The sequence below is a fragment of the Chiloscyllium plagiosum genome, unplaced genomic scaffold (assembly GCF_037043375.1).
Source record: "Chiloscyllium plagiosum isolate Xiang-an unplaced genomic scaffold, Cpla_swu_hap1 HiC_scaffold_8, whole genome shotgun sequence".
NCBI lineage: Eukaryota > Metazoa > Chordata > Chondrichthyes > Orectolobiformes > Hemiscylliidae > Chiloscyllium > Chiloscyllium plagiosum.
Window position 1 is genome coordinate 114,368,238 of NW_028270146.1, and position 25,345 is coordinate 114,393,582.

The 25,345-nt window shown below is 40.0% G+C and overlaps 1 long non-coding RNA gene and 1 gene segment (V, D, J or C); both read left to right on the forward strand.

The window, feature by feature from the left end:
• The first annotated feature begins 2,946 nt into the window (after positions 1–2,946).
• Positions 2,947–21,711, forward strand: LOC122552122 (Ig heavy chain C region-like). The segment is given in 7 exon segments: positions 2,947–3,056; positions 3,186–3,522; positions 4,713–4,753; positions 14,817–15,122; positions 18,225–18,536; positions 20,481–20,789; positions 21,262–21,711. Coding segments are annotated over 7 exon segments (1,746 nt in total).
• A 2,681-nt stretch (positions 21,712–24,392) lies between these two features.
• LOC148149516 (uncharacterized) lies at positions 24,393–25,127 on the forward strand. The gene is made up of 2 exons (XR_015757999.1): positions 24,393–24,525; positions 24,664–25,127. It is a non-coding gene; the product is annotated as an uncharacterized LOC148149516 (long non-coding RNA).
• Positions 25,128–25,345: the final 218 nt, after the last annotated feature.

Consider the following 25,345-nt stretch of genomic DNA (forward strand, 5'->3'; position numbering starts at 1 on the left):
ACTGGTGTGAGTTTGTTTACTTTGTATAAGTAATTATAATTGCAGAAGTAACACTACTTTACCGATATCCCACACACTGTTCCCTGATGTCTGGTTGCATTTGGGAGCAACAGGTGAACCTGCGAACCAGATTCAGGATGGTACTGCAGGTATTTCAGCAGATATTGTGTAAATGGAATTCTCCCATAAATCAGCAATGACATGAACATTTATTTTTTATGGTGCTTGAAGCCAAATAAAATTGAACAATTTGGTGGGACAAGTTCCTTTCATTTCTTTGAACTAGTATCAAGGGACACTGTCTGTGGACCTGGGGTGGCAGGAGGATCTTTAACAGCAGAATGTGAGGGAACAAAGTTACCGCTGGAAATCCAGATAGACTGGAACTTGTTCCACTGGACGGTGAGAGTTCGGCAGGCGGGGGAGGGGGTGACCTCATATAAGTTTATAAAGCCGTGAGTGGAAAGGTGAATGGTTCTAATTGACATGATTCATACTGGGAATGTACGAAGCTTTCGTTTAAAAAATATCACATATCAATAAGTGATATATCACATATCAATAAAGTAACACACGGACTGTTACTTTAATACGATTGATGTGAACCACTTGCATTTCAAAAGTTATTTGAAAACGAACATTGCATTAGATACGCGAATAAATTTTACAAATCATTGATCAAAGGGGACAATAATGATATTTTGTAAATGTTTGGAGCTGGGATTGTTTTCAATTTTTGACCCAGACATTGGCGCATTTTCGCTATGGTGGGGGATTTCAACAATAGGGAACATGTTTTTACAATGAGAGGAGAAAATTTTTAAAAAGATATCAGAGACAACCTTTTACACAGAGAATGGTTTGTGTGTGGGATGATCTGGTCGTGGATACTTACAACCTTTAGAAGACATTTGGATAAGTATATGACTATCAAATGTTTGGAAGGATATGGGCCAAGTACACACAGGTGGGATTAGTTTAGTTTGGGATTATGAATGGCATGGACTGGTTGGACCGAAGGGTCTGTAACCATGCTGTATCACTCCATGACTCTATGACAATTTTTCTCAATACTAAACAGTGCTGTAGTGATCCTTGAATGAACTGTTGATGTTAAGGTTGTATCTGAGACTCTGCGAATATTTCCTTCAGTGAGAGGAGTGACTAGTTCTCCAAGTTACACAACTGAAAAATAAACTTTTCTCCAGCATTGTTGCTGAGTTGATTTGTTTCTGCTGAGGCGGTGGTTATGGTTTGCAGTTGGATTTCCACCAACTGGTCAACAGTGAGACAAAATATCTTTGATCCACTGCAGAAACTCCACCTGCTTCCAGTAAATGAAACTGGGAACTCAAGGACCTTTTCTGCAGTCAGCTTAATTGCTGCCAACTATTGTATCTGGCCGATTAAAGGGAAAATGAATCAACTAAAGTCCAACCAAACAAGCTATATTTTCCCATTTACTCACAATGGACACATTTCCCTTGGCATTTATTCTTTAAAAAGGAAAGTCCCTGAATACAGCATTCACTGTATGACTATCAGAAAACAGGACATTGAATGCAGTGACGTTCTGGTTAGTTCAGCCTGTTTACTGAGTATCTTTAAAGCTCCTGAATATGAAGTTAATGGATCCAAAATCCCACATTGCAGTAACATTTGTTATTATCTCAAAGTAAATTAACAAAATTGAAGTGGTTCAAACTCACATCACTTGTTACACCATTCTCTGATTCATGCATCTCATTAAAACTGAGTGAGCCCTTTATACATGGTTAACACTGGTGTAGTGTAACAGCGAATATTTGCTGACTTTTATGAGTTAACTGCCCTGTCAGAGTTATCAGTGAGCAGAGAAATGTACTGTTTATAACCTACATTCGTGGTAATTATTACTGTAATACTCTCTAATTTAACCAAACACTCCTGGTGTACCCAGATTGTTACATGCAATGGTTTAGACGTTGAGGATTTAAAAAAAAACTTATGGACTGTCTTGTTCTAGTTCATTAGATGCTCTTTCAAAAGTTTACCTCGGTGTTATGTATCACTGCGGACTCACATTTTATTTCTCAGGCACACAGCTTTCCTTTACTGTGCATTTTAGTGTCGGAGCAATTTGAAAAAAAAAATGCAGGGAGAGACATTCTGCAATGTAAGGGGGTGCTTCTAATCTCCGGGTCCAAACTGTTTAGTGACATACACTCACATTCTGAACATAATCACTTTAGACATGCTCCATATTAGGTTGCCGAAACTGAATTTAGAAACGCAGATTAGAAATGGTATGTTATTTTGTAATATGAGAGAGACTTTGAGTGACAGCAAAAATAAAGTCATTCATTTTGTTGGCTAATAATATTATTGAAGTTCTTTTTAGCTTTATCTGCTTGTGGTGGAATGTAGGATTAAAGGGAGTTAACTTCTAATTGAATATTCTAAATATAATCACTTTGGACACGCTCTGTATTCAGTTGCCTAAATTGAATTCTGAAATGTTTCATATGAATTACATGTTATTTTGTAGTGCGACAGAGACTTGCAGTGTCCAGGGAAGAAAAGCTCAACTGTTTTATTAGCTAGTAATATGTTTGAACTTTCATTTTAGTTTTATCTGCTTGTGAATGAATGTAGAAATAAAGGGAGCTAACTTCCAGTTGAATTTGTTTTTTATAAACAAAATACATGCAACTATCATGTGAAACAGACCTGAAGCTACTCAAATTTACTTCCAAAGAAGCTATTCAGCAAAACAAATATCCCAAGATGTGTATGTGTCCATATTTAAGCAGAACCTCATGTAAATACATGACCCCATGTGTTCGGGCTGTACAAGCTGATACCAGGATCCAGTCTGAGCCTCCAGCAGGAAACCAACAGGCGGAAGCTGTAAGCCTGCCCCTTCCGATGGCCATATAAATCCTGGGCACTAGACCGTATTTCAACACTCCTGGGTCGGCTTTGTTTAGAAAGATCTTGACAGAACCGCTTCCCACAAGTTATCAGAATGACTGTGTCGACACTTTTTCTCAGTCTGTTACTGACTTTCTTATCATGTGAGTGTTTTTTGTTCAAGTCTCTCTTTGTTTCTGTCTCAATGTTAGTCTACCGCAGGAATGTAAAACACTCAGCCATCATGTCATCAGCATTAATGCCTCATGGTTTATTTGTTTTCTTTTTTAAAGGTGTCCAGTCGGAGATTGTTTTGACCCAGCCAGAGGCAGAGACTGGCCGTCCCGCAGGCAGCCTGAAACTGACCTGTAAAACCAGCGGGTTCGATCTTAGCAGCAGCGACATGTACTGGGTCCGACAGGTTCCCGGACAGGGTCTGGAGTGGCTGCTGTACTACTATAGTTCATCCAGCAGTAACTATGCACCAGCGATTAAGGGTCGATTTACTGCGTCCAAAGACACTTCAAACAACATTTTCGCGTTGGACATGGGGAACCTGAAGATCGAAGACACCGCCATCTATTACTGTGCAAGAGACCACAGCGAGAGGAACCAGGGCTGGACCCATTCAAAAACAGCTCGAGGGAACATTTTGTCAATTCCACCATAAACTGACGGTCAGTACGAGTTTTAAATGCAATTATACCAACTGCGATCTGAAGCAGACCTCAGGCTGCCTCTTACAAAACTATCAAAGAGGAAATGTACCATTTAAACTAGCAAACTGCTGACACAATGGGACAATGTTTTGGGCATCTCATATGTACTGCTAACACTTCCATCAATTAAATGCTCGGACAAAATGTTAGTTTTAGTAAATCTGACAGCTCAGGAAATCACTGCTAATTGTTATGTCAACTATGGCATTCATTCTAAACATGATCAGAACTAAATGGCTCTTTTAAATGAAAACTGAGACCTGGAGTAAAGAACAGAGAATGAGTGTACTGGTCTACATCATTGTGATACTACAGTGGGTCACAGTGTTGTGCACAGCGACATCCTCATACAATAACCACTAACAAGTGTTTATCTCAAATTGGTGATTTCTACCAAGGCAGGAGCGAGAAATAATGTGAGATGCAATTTAAACGCAATCCAGTAGTGCTAGTTTGTACAAATGTATATTTTTTTTCTACCTTCTTCGTGTTGATTGTCAAGTTAAATGCAGACCGAACCTGGAAAAGTATTCCAAGCTTTCAAAATACAATGGATCGTAAAAGCTGGAATCATGCACCAAATCATTTTTAGAGGAGTCTGAATCACTGCTTTCTAGGAAGTGAAGAAATTCTCTGCATTTTACAGTTTACAGTCTGTCATAGTATTTGACACAACGTGTCTCACAGTGATATAACTGGGGTGACACTGCAATTATGATCAATACAAAAACCTATTCAGCCTCCATTGTTTGAAACTAGTCAGTGATTACTTCTACAAACCGTCTTAACTTGCAGTCAGTATTAGTTCTGTGCGGTATGCCAGTATCACTACTTAATTTGTAAAAGTGTTGGGTAATTATCGATATACCAGTTAGGGATTTTGAGAATCAGCTCATGTGTTACTCTGTGAAGTATAAAACAGTATTAAAATTTATCAAGAATGATCAGAATCCACTAGCGCAATTATGTGATGAAGATTTATCGTGACTTTATTTTGCCTGTGGTTCTGAAAATTTAAAATGATGGTAGATTTTTGATTTGTTTTATACAGAGCTAGTTATTGTGTGACCCAGTCCAGACAATGTAACACTGTGACTACCTTGGCTACTGGGGCCAAGGGACCATGGTGACTGTGACTTCAGGTAAGACCCTTGAACTTTCTTATTCATGTGACTAATTTCTGAATTAAATGAAACTCAGATTCTGTGCTGAGTTTGGTTTGGTTTGGTTCGGATTGATTTTTGTTCAGACTGATTATAGACTTCAGTTAAGACTCAGCAAATAGTTACAATTGGGATGATGGAGTCAGTTACTCGGTGTATCTCTTTTTTTGATCAGATGGGCATTCTGTGTGGCTGGGTTACTTGAAATACCTAATGTCTCTTAATCAGTCAGCTATAAATAATGTTTAATGTTAGTGACACCCTGACTGTGAGTTTTATTATCAATAACAAATGCTAAGAATTCAAAGATGTTCGAGATATTACCAAACATGATTAAAATATGCTAAAATATCATTATTCATTTCTTTAATATATGTTCTTACCATGATTCTATTTTCACATTTATTTTGATAATTTTGTTGATGACAAGCAGGTTAGAAACTGTCATAAAACTTTCTTGCGGTGCTGTATTTCATTCTGTTGATTAGATTCTGAGTTTGTTTTACTTGATTCTGTTGAATTGAGTTGATTGGATTTTGGCTTTGTTTAAGTTGATTCGGTTGAACTGTGTTGATTAGATTCTGACTTTGTTTTTACTTGGTTTTGTTGAATTGTGTTGATTGGCTTTTGAAATTGTTTTATTTGATTCTGTTGAATTGAATTGGTTGGATTCTGATTATGTTTCATTCAAATCTGTTGTTCTGAGTTGATTGGATTCTGGTTTTATTTTCCTTGATTCTGTTGAATTGAGTTGATTGGATTCTTATTCAGTTTGTGAAATTGATCTGCATTTTCCTGCTTTCTGTAACTGGTGTTTTCTTTCTGGTGAGGAGATTGTCTCTCTGGATACCTTTTCATGACCAATATTTGTGAAGTTCTTTTGTTTTTCATGAATCATTTCTGCATTTATTAAACTTATATGACACATTTTTCTCTGCTTGATTGAAAACATTACATCCATTTGTAACGGTCTGAAAAACAACTTAAAGCAGAAACCCGGAAGTGTGAGAAATGAAAAAAAAGGAGTTTTTAATGCATTGACTTAAAAAAAAACTCAGTTCTAATTGTAAGCTAACTGAATTTTGTTTTGAGTAGCCTCATTCAAAATAAAATTTGGGACTAAAATCTGAAACTACAGAATTGATCAGATTATGTAATTGATACTAACTTAAAATTATAATGTGGTAATATTTGTCCATTCAGTAATTTTGTTTTGACCATGAAGTGATTAATCAATATATGCCTTCAACCGCTCTACTGTGCGCTGCACAAGATTGTCACGATCAAGAAGGGTGTGCAGGTTGGAAATAAGTTGAACTGTTGCCAGAAACGTTACAGCTTTAAGTGTTAAGTCCCCTCACAAACAAGGTTGCTGTTATGACTTGTTATTTCTATTCAATTTAATCATTAGTTTGCTGGATTCTGAGCAGTTTTGTTAGACTTCAATTTGTTTTTTTGTGTGAGGTTACATCATGTTCTTGGTTCTGTTGAAACTGTTTGCAGAGCTAGTTCTGCTGCTGACACACCGTGTTGTGATCTGGTGATCGTTGATCTGTTGAGGAGGGACTGTGCTTGGGTAACATTAAATGTGTTATATTTGGGAAACCGTTTCTGGTTTCTACATTGGTTTTGCAATGTTAACACGGTTGGTGACAGTGAACCGCTCCAGGTTCCTCATTCAATGCAATCAGCATGCGAGTTGAAATTTCATAAAGCCGATTATTAAGTGAAAGGCAAATCGCAAATGTTTTAGAAATGAAGGAAAAACATACCTTCAGGCGCCATTTTTACTTAAAATAAATAATTAAGGATTAATCTAATCCATGCTTTACAATCCAAATTCAGAACTCAACTATCTAGTTCAGTCACAAGGTCTGTCTTTAAACAGTTTACAAGTTATAGAGAAATATAAATAGAATTTCAAAAGTCTAATGTTCGAATAGTTCTTGCTCTTGAGCAAAAATGCCATGACTGTGTTATAATTGATCGAGAAACACCTTTCAATTCCGCTGTACACTACATACATATTTTTCTGGCTGGAAAAGATCATTGGCAAAGACCATTTGGAAATTCTGCTCAATTCTATGAAGAACAGATCAGTTTCACTGCTTTGATCAGTTTCACATGTAACTTGAGTTAATAAATTGTTATGTCCCTGATTAAACTGGATTTGCAGGATAAAAATAAAACATTAACTGAATTATTTAATCTGCACAGTGCTTTAGGTGTTGCCAATCTGTGCATTTTAAATAAATAGTTACATTTTACAACAAAATATCAACTGAAGAGTCATTCTTTAGGAAACAACTGCTATAGTGAATTATGTGACCAAGGCCAAATTTCAAATTACCTAAAATAATCTACCCATGAACTCGCAGGGCAGCATGGTGGCTCAGTGGTTGGCACTGCTGCCTCACAATGCCAGGGTCCCAAATTCGATTCCACCCTCGGGCGACTGCCTGTGTGGAGTTTGCACATTCTCCCTGTGTCTGCGTGGGTTTCCTTCGGGCGCTGTGGTTTCCTACCACAGTCCAAAAGTTGTGCAGGTCAGGTGATTGTGAAATTTAGCACAGCCATAGTGTTCAGTGATGTGAAGGTTAGGGTGCATTAGTCGGAGTAAATATAAATTAGGGGGAATGGGTCTGGGTGGGCTACTTACTGTTCAGAGGGTCAGTGTGGAATTGTTGGGCCAAATGGCCTGTTTCCATATTGTAGGAACTCTATTCTTAAAACCATGGGAGTACTTGCTGCAAACACAGAGAATTCATTTTACATCGATGTGTTCAGACGTATGCAGAGTTCACAAATTTGCAGAAGACATGAACTAGAGGATAACAGAGCACATTGTTTATTCAGACACTGAAAATAGAGTAATATTTATTTTAATTAATATACTTGTCTGATTTATTGCAATGTAGCGATCGGGAGGAATCTGCTCACATTAGTTAAGTGTGACAATCATTTAGATTAGATTTCCTGCAGTATGTATCGAGCCATTTGTCCCAACAAGTACACACCGACCTTCTGAAGAGTAACCCAGCCAGACCCATTCCCCTACTCTATATTTACCCCTGACTAATGCACCTAACACTATGGATGATATAACATGAGCATGCACATCTTTGGATTGTGGGAGGAAATCCACACAGACACAGGGGACATTGTATAAACTCCACAAAGGCAGTCACCTGAGGCTGGAACCGAGCCTGGGTACCTGGATCTGTGAGGCAGCAGTGCCCACATTTACTTAGACAACCGCTAAAGCGGGCAACTCCAGACAGAAGCATGTTTTCAATTCATACCTTTTTAAACATTTTCGTTCATTAAAAGTAGTTAACAAGAAAATGACCTTGCCCTAATTCCTTCAACAGAAATGCTTTCCACACTGGAATGCAGTATTGACTTTATGCAGTGCATGCAAAATCTCCACAATTCAAGGAACGTTTTAAGAATATGTAAAAATAATTTAGAGAATAATCCATTTCCTCCGGATCTGTGCTTAATTGGCGATATTTCCCACCTCAATAATTTTGTTAAATACAATGACTTATTAAGTTTATTAATTCAGTGGTTATTTATGTTCTTGTGAACACATTCTCGTTCACATTTATCCACTAGTTAGTTCCTCTGATGAATGTTCAATTACAGTGAATATATTTGACGTGAGGAGTTGAGCAATATATCCTCTAGGATTAAGTCTGTTGTACAGTTTCAGTGCTATCTCTGACTAACTTGTCAACGGTCCTGACCATTTGTAAATTGTCCAGTTCGGATACCTGAATCTCAGACAGTTCAATTTCATCTCGCGCTTCAAAACCACTTTTATCTGCCAGAAATACAATATTCAATTAGGTGCCTCAGAATTGAGAGCCCTGACTAAGTTGTTCCAATCAGAACAAACATTTCAGGAACAAAAGGCAGTTAGCAAGAGTTTTGAAATTGGTTGTTGGCAACAAGTGATATTTGATTGAGCGAGGCAGAGGGAAATATGCTGTATATTTTCTTTGTGCCTCAGTTATGCAGGACATGTTTCGTGGCACAATGTAGAATCAGAATTTTTTTGCATCTTATTATTTGAAAACCTATTATCAGCTTTTAATGTCACTGGCAAAGGTCATATTACACTTCAAAACATTTTAATCTTTTTCAAACTAAGTCGACTGTCTGGTGCAGCAACATTCACAGGGGAAAGAGGAAGGGAGTTCTCGGATGAAATCCAGTGACAGTGATTTGATGGCAATGCAATTCCTAGTTTTACTCCTCTGTAGTTCCGATAGAGTTTGAACAATTTGGAGCTGCTGTCAAAGTATTCTTGGATAAATGTTGTAATGTTACTTTCATTGTACAAACATTCTGGAACAATCCCTGATTGTTGGAAGGTGTTAATAACTAACATGGTTGATGTACTGTCAAAAGAGGTGGGCTGTGTTCTCCGTGATAGTGTTGAGCTCATTGTGTTCAGGTCTGTTGTGAAGCTGTAGTAGGGTCCCTGATCCTGTGCCAGGTGGCCTGTGTCCACTTACAACCTGTTCGAGAGGTATGTAACACCATCTCTCTCTTATCAGGTTACTTCAGTGCAAGAAAGCAGATTGAAATGTTTGGGTGTTTGTTGGAATTCCACTCGCACAGGCCAGTGAAATCTATTCAATCGCTATCCTGACTTGTGTCTCTTAGATATTAAACATAATTTTGGTGGTTAGCAGTTTTTTCCAGATCAATATTTGTTCACAAGCTTTTGGGCATCACTAGATGGGGTTAATGGAGTAAGTGCTCAAAGAAATCCCAGCTTTTGACTTGCTGTTCTAACAATATCATTTATAACTAATCCAGAATGAATCATTTTCAAAGCATATTTGATGAGATTATGCTTTGGCTGTTTTACTTTATATTAAACCAGTGCTGTAGCTAAATTTGATTGTTCAGAACGGTGGGAGTTCCGCTGAATCCAACACTTGCTGCAGATGGCAATAGCTTTTCAACTGGTCTTCAATTGCTATCTCAGACCATCCAGTACCTCTGCTAAGAATTCATTTTCCAACAGGAGTCTAGCCAACATAATCACTGTTTATCTCAACAGGTTGAGCTCTTGTGCCAAAAACATGAAAACAATTTGGTGAAGAGGGGGTTTCTGTGTGCGAAAGGTTAACATTGTCTTCTCTCCACAGGAGCTGCTAGACCTGCTGAGTTTCTTCAGAAATTTCTGTCTTTTATTTTGGTTTTCAAGCATTTAAAGTTTGTTGTTTCATTGAAAAAAGTTCTGTTCGATTAAACACGTTCTTCAGGGAAAAGATGCATTTGAACAAATTGCGAATGTTCAGAGATATTAAAAATCAGAGAATCATTGAATTTGAGCGCCCTGACCTCGAGCTGTAGTTTCACAAGAAACTATTATGAAGTAACAACACACTCCAGTGTGCAGTGGCTGCTGTAAGTGGGTGGAAGTTATTTTGATCACTGAAATAGAGAATGTCAATGATCCCATTCCAAATAATCAACAGAAGATTTTTTTAAAGCATGTGTGAAACAATTAATTTGTTGAAATATTTTAATAAAAACGTATTCACCGCCAGTGCTAGCTTAATGAATGACACAATGATAGGAAGGTAGGAGCAAGCGGAGGGCACTCAGCCCCTTGAGCTGTTCCACCACTTACTTAGATCATGGTGCATCTGTGAGCTAAATCCACAGGTCTCCCTTTGGCTAAAACTCTTCAACAGCTTTGATTAACAAGCAAAAAACTATCCCAGATTTACTGATTCGACTGCCCATAACAAAGGGAGACACCATTTCTGAAAGACATTCCTGTGAGTACTGTGACACAATGAGGCTGGAATTAATTGCTCATGAAAGTAAACTTTAAATCTCTGACAATTTCCAATTGAAACATCCCAATCATCATATTTCATTAATTTAACACTATACTTCCCTGGAATAAAGAAATATAAAGTGTGATTGCCTTGCTAAAAATGAGGGAAGCTTCCTTCCTATTGTATGATTAAGAAATAGCTCCGTTCATTCAGTGAAAACACAGTCAAATCACACAAAAGGAAACCATGTCATCTTGTGTAGACACACAAGTGCCCCAAATAATTTTCAATTCTTCCAGTGGTTGTTTGCATCTCTAGACAGGTGGAAGTGTCAGACTTTTTATATCGCCTTGAGAAACCAGTTATCATCAGTCTATTTGAATTGCTGAAGTTTGTGTGGTATTAGCACATTCACAGCGCTGTTAGGAAGTGAGTCCCATGGCCGTGATCGAAGAAGAGGAAACGGGCAGGGAAATAGTTGCGAGTCAAGTTGAAGTCTGATTTGGAGGAAAGCTTTCAGGTGAAGCATTTACATGCATATGGCCCTTATCCTTAAGGACCACAATTTTGGAACATGCTGCCGAAGGAACATGTCCGCATGCAAAATGGAAACTGAAGAAGGCACATCGGCCCCTCTAGAATGCTATTCCATTCATGGGATGATCATTAATCTTGCTGCTCCCCAGTCTTCCCAACACACCGATAACATTGAACCTGATTGTTTACTGTTCAGCAAAAGAATGGTGAACATTTTGGAATTCTCCACCACAGAAATTGATTGAGGACAAAATATGAAATGATTTCAATAAGGAGATAGATTCCTTCAATCCTTAAAAAATGCTACGGATATGTGGGAGAAAGGGAAACAGGCTACAATATTGGTTGAAAGCCATGAAAACATTGAATGGACATGGTTTGTAAGTTTGCACGTAACGCCAACATTGGTGGTATAATTGGCAGTGAAAGTTATCTAAACGTGCAATGAGATCTTGATCAGCTGGGCCAATGGGCTGAGTAGTGGCAGATGGAATTTAATTTAAATGAATACGACGTGTTGCTTTTTGAGAAGACAAATCAGGTCACAACTTACAGAGTTAATGTTAGGGCACTGGATAGTGATGTTGAACACTGAGGACCCTGAGGGTTCAGACTCATAGATTCTTGAAAGCGTTGTCTCAAGTACCTAGTGTGTTGAAGGTGTTTGGCACATGTACCTTCATTGGTCAGAGCACTGAGTGCAGGAGTTAGGGCTTCATGTTGTAACTGTCCAAAGCATTGGAATGAACTGCCAGAGGAAGTGGTAAATGCAGAGATAGGGTCCAACGTTTAGAAGACATTTGAACAGCTACAGGAACTGGATGGGTCTGGATGGATATGGGCCAAAGGCAGGCAGGTGGAATTAGTTTAATTTGGGAACTCTGGTCAGCATGGATGAGCTGGACCAAAGAAACTGTTTCTGTGCTGTACGACATAATGATGCACTGACATTATGGTGGAGTAGGCTCAAAGTTGGAAGGTGGTGAGCAAGTGAGGAGCTAGATTGGGCATGTGGGAGAGTTTGGGCTGGTAGGCTGTGAGGTGTTGGCTGGCTGCTGGGTAAGCTTGCATGCACTCTGTCTGGCAAGGTGGCATCAAGGTAAATGGTAATGGTCACAGGATAATTTGGTCGAATTGTGCTTGGTAGGTGAGGGGTAGTTTGAGCTGAAATGCAGGAGGTCTGTCTTTGCCAGGCTGGTTTATGGAGAGGTGAGCCGGATGCCAGGCTGGTTAGTGTAGAGGTGGGCAGAGTGCCAGGATGTTTTGGGGGTGGAAGGTCACTGTAATGAAGTGACAGGTTGACGTGTTGGTCAAAATGCAAAGCTCGGAGTCTGGCAAAATGGTAGGTGGTAAAGCACAGATGGGAAAGGAGCTAGGATGCAATGTGCACAGGTTGACTTGGGTAAGATGAGAGGTCAGTGATCAAGGGCTGAGGTCATGTCTTGGGTAGTGGACTTTTGTCAGAGGTTGTGAAAATGATGGTGCCAGGTCCAGTCAGGGTCAGATTCACCATGGGCCAGGTGCAGGGTGGCAGGAGTGTAAATGACTGAAAGGAATTGAGATCATATGTCCATCTGGAATATAGAACATAGAACATTACAGTGCAGTACAGGCCCTTCAGCCCTCGATGTTGCGCTGACCCGTGGAACCAATCTGAAGCCTATCTATCCTACACTATTCCATTTTCATCCATATGTTTATCCAATGACCTTTTAAATGCCCTTAAAGTTGGTGAGTGTACTATTGTTGCAGGCAGTGTGTTCCATGACCCTATTACTCTCTGAGTAAAGAAACAACCTCTGACATTTGTCATCTATGTCCTCTCCTGCTAGCCATCACAATTCAAGGAAAAAGACTTTCACTGTCCACCCTCTGTTTATCTTTTATGTCTCAATTAAGTCACCTCTCAACCTTCTTCTCTCAAACAAAAACAGCCTCAAGACCCTCATCTTTTCCTCGTTAAACCTTCCCACCATACCAAACTACATCCTGGTAAAGCTCCTCTGAACTCTTCCAAAGCTTCCACATTCTTTCTATAATGTGGTGACCAGAACGGTACACAATACTCCCAAGTGCGGCCACACCAGAGTTTTGTACAGCTGCAGCCTAACCTCGTGGTTCTGAAACTCGGTCCCTCTATCGATGAAAGCCAACACAAAGTATGCCTTCTAAACAACTCTATCAAACTGGCTGGCAACTTTTAGGGATCTATGTACATGGACACCGAGATCTCTCTGCTCAGCTACACTTCTGATATGGATTGCCTTGGATGTGTTTCGTGTGATAGGGGTTGTGTGTTCCGGGCATGAATGGGTGTATAGCAGGGTAGGGTTTCTCAATGTGAGTGGAAATTTAGGTCTAGACAGAATAAGTGCAGTGGTTAGTCTGAAAGATGAGGTTTGGTGGTGAACTGTGTATCAGGTTGATATTTATTAAAGTTTAACATTACTTGTTCATTTCTCAAATCATAATTACATAAATACTCAGCTGTAATACTCCAAAGTCTCTGAACCTTAATGGTCCTCCATTTTTCAGAGGCCTCCAGAATTCAGATAATTGTAAATTAGATGTTTCAACTTCCAGACAATTGGCATGAGTTCAGCCGTGACAGCCATCCTCCTAGTCCCAGTGCTCAGCTCCTGCCTGTGCTGCTGCTGCAGTGACCTCCCTCCCAGAGAGAACATTCTGCCTTGCATTGATAAGTGAGGAAGGCTCATTGGACCTGATTTCCAAGTATGGGGACGGCAAACACGAGGGGACACAACTTTAAAGTGAGGGGAGATAGGTATAAGATAGATGTCAGAGGTAATTTCTTTACTCCGAGAGTAGTAAGGGTATGGAATGCTTTGCCTGCAACGGTAGTAGATTCGCCAAGTTTCAGTACATTTGAGTCGTCATTGGACAGGCATGTGGACGTACATGGAATAGTGTAGGTGGGATGGGCTTCAGATTAATATGACAGGGCAGCGCAACATCGAGGGCCGAAGGGCCTATACTGCGCTGTAATGTTCTATGTTCTATAATTCACTCTGATTTCTCTCCGGGGGTACTGCCAGCTGTTGGGTATTCCCAGCAGCACGGTACCTAGTGCGGGTTCCATTCCAGCCTCGGGTGACTGTCTGTGTGGAGTTGGCACTTTCTCCCCATGTCTGTGTGCGTTTCCTCCCACAGTCCAAAGATGTGCAAGTTGGGGCAATTGCAAATGTTGTGTTCAGTGATTGGGAGGTTAGGTGCATTAGTCAGGGTTAACTGTAGCATAATAGGGTAGGGGAATGGGTCTGGATGCGTTACTTTTCAGAGGGTGGGTGTGGACTTGTTGGGCCAAATGGCCTGTTTGCACACACTGTAGAATTTCGATGAATCTGCATTTCCTTGGTTTGTATTTTGTGAAATGTCTCTGCTCTTCACAGCAATCCAGTGAAAGTGTCAGTTGGTGAGATCTTCAAACAGTTACTGGGGTGGGATCAGGATGTTGTTCTTCTGAAATTATATGGCAATGGTCAAGGTCGAGGGCATGTTTCTAAAGAGGGAACCAATGATCATGATCAGCAACTGGTAGGAACCAAAAATAAATCCTAGTTATGCTGTAGACTCAGCGGGAGCATACTGGCAAACGTTTACAGCTGAGGATACATTTGGGTAACTGGTAAGGTCAAATGAACAGAAACTAACATGCTCAATTGGTCATTCTATTGTAGAGACACCATCTCCCCCCACACTTTATGGCCTGGTCTCCTCCTGTCAGGAGCACAACACCGGTTCTGCGATCTTTGGTTGTTTGGCGATGGACTATTCCCCTGACGTCACCAAGGTAACCTGGAAGAAAGGAGGGGAGCTAATCACGACTGGATTGAAGACTTATCCATCAGTGAGAAACAAGAAGGGAACCTACACCCTGAGCAGCCAGTTAACCCTGCCCGAGTCAGCAGTAGGTTGCCCCAGCAAAATCTACTGTGAGGTTCAACACAGCGGGTCACACAAGAGCAAAGAAATGCCATGTCCAGGTACGTGTTGTGGGAACTGAGATAAACAGAGCATCTGGGATTAATATGAATAAGGCATTATTTATAACCATTTTCACAGAATCACCTTATACAGCACAGGAAAAAAAGGCCCTTTGATCCATCCAGTTCACGCCTATCAATAACAGCCACCTAACTATTCCAGTCTCATGTGCCAGCACATGATCCATTGCCTTGTGTGACTTGCCCTTGCAAGGATGCATCTCAATACTTCATACTTATTATGAGGGGCTCAGTTTCTACATGACTTATAGGTGCTGAGCTCCAGGCTAACACCACCCTCTGTTTGATTTTGTTTTCCCCTGAGATCCACTTGGAACCTCCTGGCCTTACCTTCACCCTGTGCCCCTGAGGCATTGATCTCTCCATCAAGGGGAAAGGTTTCATCCAGTTTACCCTGTCTTTGCCTAAAATAATTCTAGACATCATGATAATCTTCTCCCTAATTCTCCTCTGCTCCAAGGAAAACCCATGTCTATCTAATCTAGTTTCATAACTAAAACCCTCCAACCCAGGCAAGATCCTGGCAAATCTCATCAATACTGCCTTCAGTGTAATCACATTCCTTCGATTACATGCACACAACGCTTCAGTATGGCCTAACCAGTGTTCTATTAAGTTCCAGTATCATCTCCCTACTCTTCATTGACAATGTCTCGGATAATAAAAGCAAATATCCTCCCACCTTCTTAGCCTCTTTATCCAGACGACACAGTACTATAGGGGATCTTTGGGTTCGTACACCAAAGATCCTCAGTCCTTTCCAGGGTTCCACCATTCAAAACGTCATACCTCACAGATTCGTCTGCCGAATTACATCACCTTACATTTATCCAGAATAATTTCCATTTGCAACTTCTCTTCACAAACAGCTAACCCTTTTATATCCTCCTGCATTCTAAAGCCATTATGCTCATGACTTACCAACATGACAGTTTTCATTTCATCTGTGAATTCACTGGTTAATCCTCCTAAATTTGAGTCTCAATCATTGGTATGTAAGAGAAATAGCAAGGAAATCAACACCAATCCCTACAGAACACCAGGAGACATAGATTTCCAGTCACGCAGACCCCCGATGACTATTATCCCCTGCTCCCACCACTCAGCCAGTTCTAGATCCAATCTGTCAAATGAACTCAGATCCCATTGGCTCTGATTATTGCTATCATCTGGACATCGAGTTATCTCTCTGAAAACTGCTATCAAATTGTCACACATGACTTCCTCTCAATAAAACCATGCTGAAAATTGTAGATTTATCTTCCAAATGAAGACTAATTTCACTTCTCAATAGTTTCCCTACCACTGAGACTAGCTTGACAGATCTGTGTTTTCATTATTTATCCCTTCCTTCGTCCTGCATAACAGTGCAATGTTGGCTGATCTACACTCACTTGGCACAACTGCTGTGGCCAGACAGGGATTCTAAATTATTGTCAGCAACCCAACTATTTCATCCTTTGCATCGCTCAACCGCTTGGTATACTTTTCATCTGCCCTGGAAATATAACCACTTTTCATTCAGCAAGACAACACAGAACATCACATCATGTCTCCTAATTTCTGAAAACTACATCACAACACCCCTCCATGATTTCGGTCCCCACATTGTCCCTCTTACTAGTGAACACTGACACAACACATTCGTTTTGACCACAACCTAATCCTCCGGCTCCACTCCAATAATAACACTTAATGGGCATTACTGTTTCCCGAATAATTCTTTTATTATGAAAGAGCCTGTAACTTTTAAAAATATTTCCCTTTATTTTGACTGCTATTATTTTCTCATGGTCCCTTTTGCTCTTCTAATTCCTTTGTCTTTCAAACTCCCCCTTGTACTCCATACTAATTTCTATTGTTTTGAGATTTCAGTGTAGACCGGAAGCCTCCCTTGTTTCTTTTTATCTCATCCTCCATGCCCTTTGGTGTCCAGAGCCCGCTGCATTCTTGGTCCCACGCAGTGGCTTCCTGGGAAATGACCTCCCTGTGATTTTCCTATCTCTTTCTTAAATGTGTCACACTTGCTCTGACTCGGATTTACCAATAAGTGTCAGCTTCCAGTACACTCTGGTCAAGTCATTACCTGATCTTACTAAAATTGTCCTTCCCCTTTTCAGAACTTTGGGCCAATTTCTATTCCTTTGCAGTACAATCTGAAATCCAACTGATTTACGATCACTGTCTGCAAAGTGCTCCACCATTGGTGTTTTACCCACTGGGTCGACTTCACTCCCTAAGGTTAAGTTCAGGTTCACACCTCTCTTGCAAGGTCTGGATTCAAATTCTCTGTATTAAACACATACTTTGTTAAAATATTCTCCTGGGGGCATTTTCAGAATTGTGTTCCCTCTAAATTTTTGACAAAGTGAATATCCAAACCTATGCTGAGGAAGTTCAAAACCTCTTTTCTCATTCCTCTATTTAATTTCCACGTCTCTGAAATTTGCCCATGTATTTGCACTTAGTCTTTTGGACCTATAGTAAGGTATATCGTGCTCTCCCAGTAGTTATTTTTGCTGTATTTTGGTTTTGAAGTACTGTCCATTTGCCTTTATTCAAGGAGGTATCCATGATTTCATTTCTCTTTACCGCCTAAAATACTCTTGTCAGAATTGCGACAGAAGCAACATTCTGTACCGCACATCCCCGCCCCCACCCTTTTCCATCTTTCCCTGTCTCACCTGAAGGCACTAAATCCTGGAATATTGAATAGCCACTCCTGCCCGGCTCTCAATATGTCTCCGTGATAACAACCGTATCATTTCCTCATTTATGCCGGTAATTCATCTGCCTTGTTCATCATACTCTGTCATTAAAACGAATACCATCCAACGTTGCTATCTCCCTTCTGATGTTACCGGCCTATAGTTTCTATGCCTCCTTGACTCCCTTGCTGCGTCCTATAATTTTAGCCTTTCACATTGTCCTGCTGATCCTTCTGTGTGGATCCCAGCTTCTCCAGCAATCTGCACAATTATGATTCTTGTATCCATTAACCACAAGAAACCTTGCTATATGAGGACTGATTGTATTTGTTCTGAAATTTGTCAGATAATTTATGCGATGTATTTCCTAAAGATCTAGGTATTCTCCAACCAACCCTTCTCCTAACTGTGAGCTCCAGTGAAGAAATCACAAGCAGCAAGTTTGCAACCGTCGTCTGTTCAATCATCGATTTCCATCCGAAGTCAATCTCCGTGAGTTGGTTGAAAAATGGCCGACCCTTGGATTCTGGCTTCTTCACGTCTCCCGTGTGTGAGGCGAACGGGAACTTCTCGGTGATGAGTCGGCTGATGGTCCCTTCTGGTGAATGGTTCAACAGCGCGGTCTATACCTGCCAGGTCACTCATGGAGAGAACATTCAAAGTAAAAACATCACCGCACTCCAGGGTAAGAGACACACACTGAGAGAGCTACAAATCACTCTGAACTCTGATGTGAATCAAACACAATAATTTATCAGGCATAGTAAACAGCACGGTACAGCTTCTCATTTCCCAACATGCCACGTATTTCATATTAGTTTGAGTGTTACATTAGCATTGCTCATAATTCAGCATTTTGGCAAGACACAAAAGCATGTTTCCTCTCTGTTGAAGATAGATATATAGACAGTGAGCTTTGTTAAATAGTTTGTTGCCTCACCATGCTGGGAGAGGTATTCAGAGTGCTGAATCCTTGCCTGGTAGCCGCTTCAAGGATAAGTTAGGGAGTGGAGGGGGATATTGGATAGATATCTGATTGAAACATAGAAAATACTGAGAGACTGAGGTTGAGTGAACGTGGAATAGATGTTTTGACTAGTAGGCGAGACTAGGACCCAAGGACACAGTCTCAGGGTCAAAGGGGCACCGTTTAGAACTGAGATGGGGAGGAATTTCTTCAGCCAGAGGGTGATGAGTCTGTGGAACTTATTGCTGCAGAGGGCTGTGGAGGCCCGGCCATTGTGTGTACTCAAGCCAGAGATAGATCGGCTCTTGTTTAGTACGGGGAGAAGGCAGGAGAATGGCTTTCGCCCGAAAGATCGATTTTCCTGCTCATCGGATGCTGCCTGACCTGCTGTGATTTTCCAGCATCATTCTGATCTAAACTCTGGATTGGCCGAACAGCCTTATTCTGATCCTCTATCTTATGATGTTGGAGTCTCAAAATGATGTGGTTAAAATATGCAGTGACCCTTACTTGAAAATAAATCAAAATGCGTTCAATGCTTCATCCCCTGCTCAGGAATGACCTGTTGGCCTTGGACATTGTACGACATCGAATTTTATCTGGTACTGAGCTCTTTAACTTCATTTATGGGATCAGACCACAGACCAAGTGGGTATCACATTTGATGAACTGGGATAAATGTGATCTCACTGAGCTTCTTTAAGATGCTCTCTGTAATTAGTGGATGAGGCAGGAGAATAAATTCTGGTGGGAATGCTACAATAGCGATGAATGAACGAGGAACTCGAGACAGGCTGATTTAGCCTGGTTTGGAGTGGTGATGTTTACACAGTGAGTAGTGGATGTCTATAAAATTAGTGTACATTTCCATCGCGTTTGTAGATTAATTTAAGACGCTTTTGTTTTTTTTTCTCCCCTGCTCTATGAAGAAATTAAAAACTGCAGCTTGGTAAATAAAGTGAAAGTACAGACCAGGTCTGAACTAACTGAATGGAGGGAAAGACTTAAGGAGATGGGGGTCCTTCTCGATATCCAATGCTATACTCAATGTCTTGTTTTCAGATCTACTCCAAACTCAGCTCACGAGGAACAATGACATAAATTAGAGAATGACATCACACCAATAGCGCAAAGTATTTTTGATCACATTAAATATGATGAACAGAATTTCCATGGCTGTTCACCGCTCCTGTAACACTTTAGAACTCTGCAAAGAGAATAATAATTATTTATTACAATTTGTCCAAAATTTGGGATGTGATTTGGCAGTCAGTGTGACCAGCAGCACTTGCACCTAAAGGTTATGAACTCATTATATTCAGATTACTCTTGTCACAAGTATCAATAGATGGTCTTAAGTGAGAGACAAACTCCGAAAGAAAGATAATTCCATGGGTTACCTGATGGTATCTTCGATTATTTTACTTTTTTCACAGGTTACAAAGCCAGTGTTCTTTCGGAATAATTACACAGGGTATGTTATAGGTAATCACAAATGCTTTCACAGATCAAAATACATCAACAATAGTAAGCATCGTTTCAACAATAGTTGGAGTTGCCATTTTGAAGGTGGTGTCTTCACCCTGTGAAGAAGTAATCTGAAGATTGGCTGTTTGTATCAGAAAGGGGCATTTTTCATTGACTTTGATTTTTGTTTCATAGAAGATACCGAGTGCCACCCTAACACCGTTAAAATCCTCCCACCACCAGTAGAACAAGTCTTACTGGAGGCGACGGTGACGTTAACCTGCGTTGTGTCCAATCTTCCTTCTGGAGTCAACGTGACCTGGAAACAAGAAAAGAAGCCTCTGAAATCAGAGATTGCTGAGCAGCCTGGACAGAATCCCGACAGCGTGATCAGCAAATTAGACATTTCTACTGAAGCCTGGCTGAGTGGCGTTACTTTTGAATGTGTGGTGTACCATCAGAATCTGCCAACTCCGCTGAGAGACTCCATCCACAAGGAGAAAGGTGAGCGGTGAGATTAAAACACAAAGCATCCCATGTGTAATCCAGATCCAGTTACATCAATGGCAGGCTTTGATTGGTAATGAACAAACACCATTGGGGGCATTAATGATGCATCTGAAGGCAGGATAGCTAAGTAGCTGATTCAGAAAAAGATGGGCCAAAGGATATTGTATTCTGATTAAGTCAGATATAGTGGGAAGAAGCCTGGGTTGTGACGTCACCATCAGCAATGACAGTTGGACAGAATGCCCTTGTTGTGGGCTGGAAACATGGAGGCAACTTTCACATTAAACTTTCCTTTTTTTACTGAACAAAGTGTTTTCTAAAGGAGCAGACTGAACCATACTGCTCCTTTAGAAAACAAAACTGAATAAATCCCAAATTAAAAATGGCTTATCTTAATATTTAGTGAAATTGTGATATTGGTTCAGGATGTTTTGGTTGATTTATGTTTGTCTCCAATATTCTGCAGTGATTAATCCGCTGGAACCATCAGTGTCGGTCCTCCTGCCACCAACAGAAGAAATCTCCGCTCAGAGGTTTCTCTCCCTGACCTGTTTAGTGAGAGGTTTCTCCCCCCGAGAGATCTTCGTCAAATGGACAAACAATGACAAGCCGGTGAATCCCAGTAACTACAAGAACACTGAGGTGATGGCGGAGAGCGACAACACCTCCTTCTTCATCTACAGCCTGTTATCCATTACAGCGGAGGAGTGGGCCAGCGGTGCTTCTTACTCCTGTGTGGTGGGACATGAAGCGATTCCATTGAAGATCATCAACAGAACAGTCGATAAATCCAGCGGTAAACCGAGTTTCGTAAACATTTCACTTGCACTGATGGACACTGTTAATTCATGTCAATAAAAATCTCAAAGTTGCATTTAATAATTCAACAAAAGTAATAAAGGTTTTTTTTCCTCCAGTTGAGTTAAATATTGAATTAATTGTTTCTCACTCTGACTTACATTCCATCTGTGTAGTTAAAGTGGATTATTAACAGGTCTAGGACGAGTGTCTTGTGCAGTTAATGTTCTCCGCTCAGATACTCCCTTGGTCAGAGACAGAGTAAAGCTCACTCATTGCAGGATTCCGCCAAGTACCTTATCCATCCTAAATCCCTCTGTGACAAAATCTGACAATGTCCATTTTATGTCAAGGGTAGAGTTCTTGATTCCCCCGATTGGACATTTTTACAAAATTCATGTCAGTTTTAAACTGACACATTGCACCAATTGGAAATGTTAATTTAAGATACTTTAAAATTAAATTTGATTGGAACATGCCAATCGTAAAGGGTGCAGAACAGTTTGAATGTAACCTTTGTTTCTGGGGATCTTCCAGGGATCTTGCGCCAGCGCATGAGTTGACAGAATGTATCTTCACTTTCACACCAAAGAGAATCGACAGATAAGTTGTCGTGGAGCAGAGGGGAGCGGAACGTTGAATGGTCTGTCCTCTTGCTCCGTGTGCACAGTTTTCATGGTAGATGTCCTCTGTAATGTAACCCAGTTACTAACAGGAACAGTCAGCTTCTTGCTTACTGTCCAAAGATTTAACATTTCCATGCAAAACAATACCTTTGAAGCATGTTAGACACGCTTGGCTCTGTTAACAAATGATTAACATTGATTCCCATAATCCAAAACTGGTGTTTGCATAGTCCCGGTTTGAATTCCATAGTTTTGTCTCAGTTTTCTGGAGCACATGGGATCAATTCTGGTATTCGAATACCTGATTACAGTTTGTTTCATATATAGAACACAAGTAGAAATTTTCTAATAAACATATTCAGAAATGTTATCTCTGGGGCAATGGGGATTTGAACTCACACCTTTTCTCTCAGAGACAGAAATTCTATCACTGCAACAGAAAGTTGCTCATAAAACGCTTATCTCTCCACGACAATTGGAAATGTTTCCTACAACACCAAGGTCAAACCTAATTATAAGCAATCCATTAAAATTAGAACAATAAATTAGAATAATAAAAATTGCAGTCTGGTATAAGAACAGATGCAGAGAGATGATCGCAAATACACACGCAATGACACATACACGGGCTCTCACCTAAAGACACATATTTATGTGCACACTCAAATGTGCATATAGATAAGATGTCACACACACATACTCGCACAGAGCCACACATGCAAGTGATACTTGAACACTCACCTAAGCTCATACAAAACCTCACATACACCGAAAGAAAATCATTTGCACAAATGAACAGGGGTACTCACACAGAACCATGAGAAACATAGACACATGGTAACACACAATGGGCATGAATACATATACATTCATACAGCACAATGCGTACAGCACAATACACACATGAACACACAGATACAAATTCTGAAAATACGTCCTCCCACATGTCAACTCACAAAGGCACGTAAGTGCACAGAGATAAATATTAATATTATTTTCCCATTTTCAGAATCACAAACATACGATAACAGAGGCAGCTTAATTAGTTATTTTTTAACCACATTGATAAGCATATATACAATGTCACATGTACACACAAATTCAGAGTCTCACATGCAGACATACAAGTGCATAGATCAACAAATAGAGGGGCATTTATTCAATAAGGATAATGGGCACAAGCATCAGCAAGCATCCACAAACAATAGCACAAACAAGCTTATCAGGAGATGGTTTGGGAAAGATTGCCACACAAGCAGACATCGTCAGATAAATATAAACATCCATCAAAACATAACATTGCATGCTAACATTTATTCAGCATAAACATGAAAATAACCTAGTTTAGGTAGGATCTGAAACAGACACATAAGCACACATTTTAGATAGCACTAATGAAAAATGAACACTCACAAAGACATTACAAGAAAAGCACAGGCAGCAACGAAGTGGCATATTAGCATGATGATGCTTACACAATGTGAAAAGACCAAAATTTAGGTGCACAAACACATGAGCACACCAGCAGTAAAGGAACAGGAATATGTTTATTCATGCACAGACTCCAACATGGGCTAGAGTGAAGTAAGAGACTCTCATAACCACATACACAAACATTAAAGGAAAACCAAACACACCAAGCAGTAGATCAAATAAATTAAGGGACACATGTACAAAATCTTATTCCTCAATATACAGATCCTACAAACAAATATATGAAGCAATGTCCTGACTGTGATGTCACTTATATTCACGATTTGCCAAGCAATTGGTCACCAATACATAAAGACGAGAATCACATTTGAACTTTTATTCAGTGATGGCCACAATTTTCAACTAAACCGCTGTCACAGCCTATATTTAAAATATAATGATATAATTAAAATAATCATTCGTAATAAGCATTCCTTAAATAATAGTATCCTTAAATAATAGATTCAAAGAAAAATAATTTAAAATGTTCTGACATGAAAAATGAAGAAAGAACATGTGCAGTTAATATTTGTAATTTCTTGATGAGTCAATAATGCACTAATAGATACAGATAAGTGTCACATTGAGAAATACCTGACTGCTTTATGAAGATGTAATGGTCTCTAATTACATGACTTGGATGCAGATAGATCGATCTGGATCAATAAACAATCTAAATGCGTTCTCTCGGCTTTATATTCATAGATTCGATAGATCGCACTTGGATTGAAGACTATGAGGATGATAACAGCAACATCTGGACAACTGCTTCCACGTTCATCACATTGTTCTTCCTGAGTATTTTCTACAGCGCTGCTGTCACTCTGGTGAAGGTGAAAATAATCACATCTTTCTCACGCCAAGCAGCCCAATATGTTTTGTGAAATCTCTAAGTGTGCCATTGAATAACATTAAATCTGAAAGTCTCTGATCATAAATATCTGCGTCATTGCTTTATCTCTCTTTTTCAGGTTAAGTGAATGAGTTGTGGACCCCTTTGATTTTCCTGATCTGCTTATCAAGGTCTCTGAATTCCCATCTCCAATCTGTCCTGTTGCTGACTCGAACAGTGAGATTACTTCAGTTTATCAGCGTGTAACTGAGACAATTATTGATGGATTTTCGTTTTTACTTTGATATCTTTGAGATGGTTGTGGTTGGAAGAATTTGTAGCTTCCCAGTTGTTTGAAGCCTATTTGTTTTGTTTTTATTTGTTCCTTACTCAGAATGGTTGCCTACCCTTTCTGATGAGCCTTTGTATTCCCTTTCTTGTGACTGTTACTGATGCACAGAAAATTCCCACCTCACAGCGAATGTGTTCTCATCTCAATGTGGCATCCAGCCATTATATTCATTTCTGTTAGCTTTTACATTAACTTTTTGGATAAAAATGCTTTCTGAAATCGTTAATAAATCTCGAATGAATATGCACTAACCTTGAGTTTGCTTAATTCTTTCTTCAAGGCCAGTCAGTAATAATACATTTTCCCACATCCCACTCCTTTCCCAGCCAAATACTTTCACTTGTTCTGTTTGGTTGTGTTTCATCCAGTCATTTGGTTTAATGCTGCACTACCATGCAGCCCACTAATGTAAATGCATCTTTCACACGATATGCCTGATGGAACACTCCAGAGGCAGAATGATTCGAGA